The sequence below is a fragment of the Bidens hawaiensis genome, unplaced genomic scaffold, assembly GCF_021521415.1.
Source record: "Bidens hawaiensis isolate Kalapana, Puna unplaced genomic scaffold, B.hawaiensis_p1.1 tig00018666_1, whole genome shotgun sequence".
Taxonomy (NCBI): Eukaryota; Viridiplantae; Streptophyta; class Magnoliopsida; order Asterales; family Asteraceae; genus Bidens; species Bidens hawaiensis.
In genome coordinates, this window is record NW_027492828.1 from 339,452 (window position 1) to 344,057 (window position 4,606).

The window sequence follows — 4,606 nt, forward strand, 5'->3', positions numbered from 1 at the left end:
AAGGTATCCTAAATACTGAGGACTTATGGTCTTTGATGAGGTTTGTTTCAAATGACTGATGTGACTGGTACCATTTGCAACATTTGACGTGGCATACAAATCATTATTGTTTCTTTTGGTCACTAGGAGATTAAGACATTGTTATTTGGGTGGAGACTTCTTAAGACGCCACCGTAGTTAGATAACCCAATCTGAATGTTTAATTGTTGAAATCTCATTTCATCCACATTCAATGCGACACATTGGTAATATGACACACTAAGCATTTATTATAACCACATGTCTATGATATTTGATATACCATATATATAATAACAATCACTTGTTTTTTTATATCCCAAAAACGGTTCCAATTTTTTCACTTAGTTCTGAGTGATGCAACGAAATTCATCTAATGATTTACAATTTTATCACAAACCAAAGTGAAGATTTTAAACTTCAAACATATTTCATGTAAGTTGAAACCTGAACAAGGTTAGAAATGAGATTGCTATACTTCATCATATGAATTCTAACTTTAACACATTGATGTGATCAATCTCAAGCCTCTTGTATGGCACAAGCCTCTTGTATGGCACATACATTAGAAACTGCAAGTGAGAACCATTTAGCGTTAAACAAGTGGAATAGTGATAAACAAGTAATCACAAAACAACCGTACCAAACTAAGTAGTGGAATAGCGATTAAACTATGGATTTAAATCGAAAATATGACAATTTGATTGATTACTAGAAATGATCCAAACGAAGGAGACGATTGGAATAGTGAAGCGACAAAGTAAAGTTCCGATTACATCTTGCTTTGAATCGTGAAGAGGTGACTTAAATCGCCAATGCATGAACCGACGAGTAGAGCTGGGCCATCCCATAAAACAAAGTTATATACCTATATATTTGGGTAAAACAGATATCCTAATAATCCGATTTTTAAAAATTCTCTTATCCGAATTCGAACCAAGTATCTAGTAATTCGGATTCAGATCCATCAAACCGAGTACCCGAATCAAACCGAGTACCCGAATAAAGACCCCAGGGTGTGATGCGAAATTTTCCCATCCAAACTCTTGCTAAAACCTTTTTCGGCTTTGGTAACCCTAACACATTTCACAATCGTCATCAATGGCGTCTCGATACCGTTCAATTTCAAGACCAGCTTCCACAATATTCAAATCCATGGCTACTCCTTCACCCAAACCCACTTCAATTCCACCTCTCACCCCTCGTTCAACTCCAACATCTTTAACCAGGTATTTTTCAATTTCATTATTAGGGCTTTTAGCTTCTATATGTATAGTAATGTTATGATCATATGATTGTAGTTTTTATAAAATAATTAGTTTTTCTATTCAAACATGTGAAAGTTGATATTTTGGATGCAGTTTCATGAACAGTATTAAGTGTCGTTGTCACAGGTCATTTCCTCGAATAGGTTGTGTGCAATCTCTGTTGCCGTTACACACGGCGGTGTCCTCTGCTCGGCTGACGTCTTGTCTCGGGATCGACTCGAAAGGGTCAAGGTCTTTGTCTCAGGGTATGCTTTCCAGTGCCAACCCGGGAGTTTGATATGTTCTCTCTTGTTTTTATCTGTAAGCAAGCATACTACTTTGTTTTATTTTGTTAAGAGTAACATAGTTGATTTTAAGTTGTTGTTTAAGCTGTATACTTGTTTCAATATACGTCTAAAAGCTGAATGCTGGAAGTCCAATAGTGCCACAATAATACAGTATTCTCTTCTTGGCTGAAAGGATGCTTTAAGTATTTTTGTGGTTTGCCCTGTAGTTCGTTCCGGAATTACCCTTTAGCAAAGTAGTATTTTTTACGAATGTGATACACTTATTTAGTGATATGATATGCTTATTTATAGCTGGTTAGTAATCAGGATGTGTGCTAAGCTTAACTTGAACTCGATATAATAGAGACTAGTAGATTAAGGTTGTAGACTTGTTTAGGTTTTGCATGATTGTGCACTTTGACGTTATTAATGTATATATGTGTGAACCCTCGGGTGAGCAAAAGTGAAATTGCACTAATTTTGACGTTATTTTACTAATCTCGTGAAAATAACGTTAAAAGTGGCGGGAGGTTAATCAGGCATCATGTGGTGGCGTTGATAGCCGAAAGACAAGGGTACATGCACCGATCAGCTGGTGTCCCGATGATTGAGTGTTATGTGTCTTATGTCCAAGGCTTGATGCAAAACTACTATCGAGCCAGGGGTCTCACCGGAAGCAGCCTCTCTATCCCTATGGGGTAGAGGTAAGGCTGTCTACATCTTCCCCTCCTCAGACCCTACCATAACTTTGCTATTGGCATGATGATGATGATGATGATGATGATGATGATGTATGACAAGTGACACATCCAAGTTTTTCCGGTTAGATTTTTCAGTTAGTGGTCTTATATCTTGCGTAGTTTTGTTTTCTTTTGTAAGACTCTAGTAGTTCTCAACTAGTTTTTTGCTCTAATACTGCCTTGGAAATTTGGAATAATGGGGAAATAAAATCAATATTTGGAATAGGAAACATGCATATTAGAGGTGGGGCAGTGTACATTTATTTGAGTTAACTGCGTTTTCTTGAAAATAACTGTAAAATACTTGAATAGCTTTTACTAGAGTGACAAACTGAGAGAACAAGCCTTTTATCGTGAACTAGTTGGATTGGATATAAATGGAGTCGAAAGAGATAATACAACTATTTAACCAATGTCTCCTAGGGTTCGAGGACATGAATATTGTTTTATGCACTCATGTATGAGTCCAATTTTTAGGTGACTTGTTGGTTAACTAGGCATGCGACATGACAATGAATATTGTTATATGCACTCATGCTCTGATTTACGACCCTACTGCATTTTAGTTTTTTAATAATGATCTTTAACACTCATAGATTCACTGAGCTTGAGGTTGGCTCGTTTGACTTAACAGAGCTGGAGTTTGTTTTGATCTGTATATCTAAAGCTCTTGCTCAGCTTGTTAGAAAGTTTTCTGGCTTGAGCTTGGCTTGTTTATTGCTTATTATTTTCTTCATTATATTTTTATATGTATTTTAATTACTTTTTTGTAAACTTATAATTTTATATATATACAGTAATTTATATCATTTAGTTTTTTGGATTTTTATTATTTGTATAATAACATTTATTATCTAAGATATATCTATTATAACTAATAGAAATTATTATATTTATATAAATAATATGCATGCTTAGGCTCATGAACCTAGTCAAGCTTAGTACAAGAAGTCCAGGCTTGTTTTATTAAACGAGCTTCAGTTTAGATTTGAGCATGGGCTGGAACTCATTTAAGCTTTGTTCTATTTGAGCGTTTTTCGAGACAATCTTGAGTAGTTCACGAACGGCTTGGCTCGTTTACACACCTAGCAACTATCACTCGCTATTTCTTGTTAAGTTTCAGTTTCTTTTTTTTTAAATATTATGGAAACCAATGCGATTTTGGTCATCAAATGGTTGGCTTTCTCTTTGGGTCCGCTTTTATCCAGAATTTCAACTTTTCTCAGGAATAATGAGCTCAAAAGACAACATAGTTAATAGCAGCTGAGATGCAAACATTATAAACATTGCCGAATTTAGAGGCTAAAGTGCTAAACACTTTTGAATTAGTAATAAATAACCTTACCTTTTCAGTTTTAAAGAACCAATGTACCTAACCTTTTAGTTTCACTATTTTGGCAATAAACAACCTTCAGTAACACAGTTAGCATACCTATGGTTGGAGTTTGTTTGGTGCTGTAATAGTGAAAATTTAAAAGCTTGAACCGTTGGTTGTTCAAAACTTAAAATGGTTAGATTCTTTATTGCTATATTCTGTAGTGTTTAGTTTATAAAACTCTGCAATGTTTTCAAAGTTGGCTAGCTCTGTTTGTTGGGCCCAATATTCTTAACAAAAGTTAAATATTTGTTGGGTAAAGATAAAATGGACTTAATTTCTCTCAAATGTTCAAGTTTAGTCCTGACTGATGCATATTCTGACTGTTCTTTTTTTTTTCCTTTTCAGAGATGGGTCTCAGTGTGCCTCGATAAAGAAGGTTTATACACGAAAGAGGACATTTTAATTTACAAGAATTTCTAGCAACAGTTTCATATAACCCTTGCAACACTTGAGTTCTTAAAACATTCGCTATTTCAATTGTGGTCAGAGTTCATAATATTATTGTTTCATTTTCGAGAATCTTTCTTGTTAATTTTTGTTTGTTGAATATGGAATCTTGTGAAGATTTCAAATTGAAATTTACATGGTCTTTTTGTTGGAATATGTTATTAGATTTACAAGTGATCTGGTCTTTTTATGCTTGATTTTGGGCAAGTCATGTTTGTGGGGTGGAAAGATTGGTTGGGTTGGGCATGGTAACGGGTTAACACGAGTAATTTTACTCGGTTTGATTAGACCTTTAGTTTCTTTTCTTTTTTTTTTTAACAAGATATATGTGCAATTGATGCATATAGTATGATGAATTGATGATAATAGATGTTCATGGTTCAGTTCCGGTTTGATTAGACCTTTAGTTTCTTTTCTTTTTTTTAACAAGATATATGTACAATTGATGCATATAGTATGATGAATTGATGATAATAGATGTTCATGGTT

The 4,606-nt window shown here is 34.5% G+C and overlaps 1 protein-coding gene across 1 annotated transcript; it reads left to right on the forward strand.

Annotated features, from left to right (window-relative positions):
* Nucleotides 1-1,054: 1,054 nt before the first annotated feature.
* LOC143556650 (protein NONRESPONDING TO OXYLIPINS 2, mitochondrial-like) lies at nucleotides 1,055-4,271 on the forward strand. The gene is made up of 3 exons (XM_077045921.1): nucleotides 1,055-1,247; nucleotides 1,413-1,586; nucleotides 4,016-4,271. The coding sequence occupies exons 1-2, from the start codon at nucleotides 1,120-1,122 to the stop codon at nucleotides 1,561-1,563; spliced, it is 279 nt and encodes a 92-aa protein (XP_076902036.1). The 5' UTR covers nucleotides 1,055-1,119; the 3' UTR covers nucleotides 1,564-1,586; nucleotides 4,016-4,271.
* The last annotated feature ends 335 nt before the right edge of the window (nucleotides 4,272-4,606 follow it).

What these genes read in the sequence shown, in the direction of transcription:
- LOC143556650 (XM_077045921.1), top strand. Translation starts at nt 1,120, where the DNA reads ATGGCGTCTCGATACCGTTCAATTTCAAGACCAGCTTCCACAATATTC. An exon ending in ACTCCAACATCTTTAACCAG is followed by an intron (nt 1,248 to 1,412) that starts GTATTTTTCAAT and finishes TCGTTGTCACAG; the next exon opens with GTCATTTCCTCGAATAGGTT.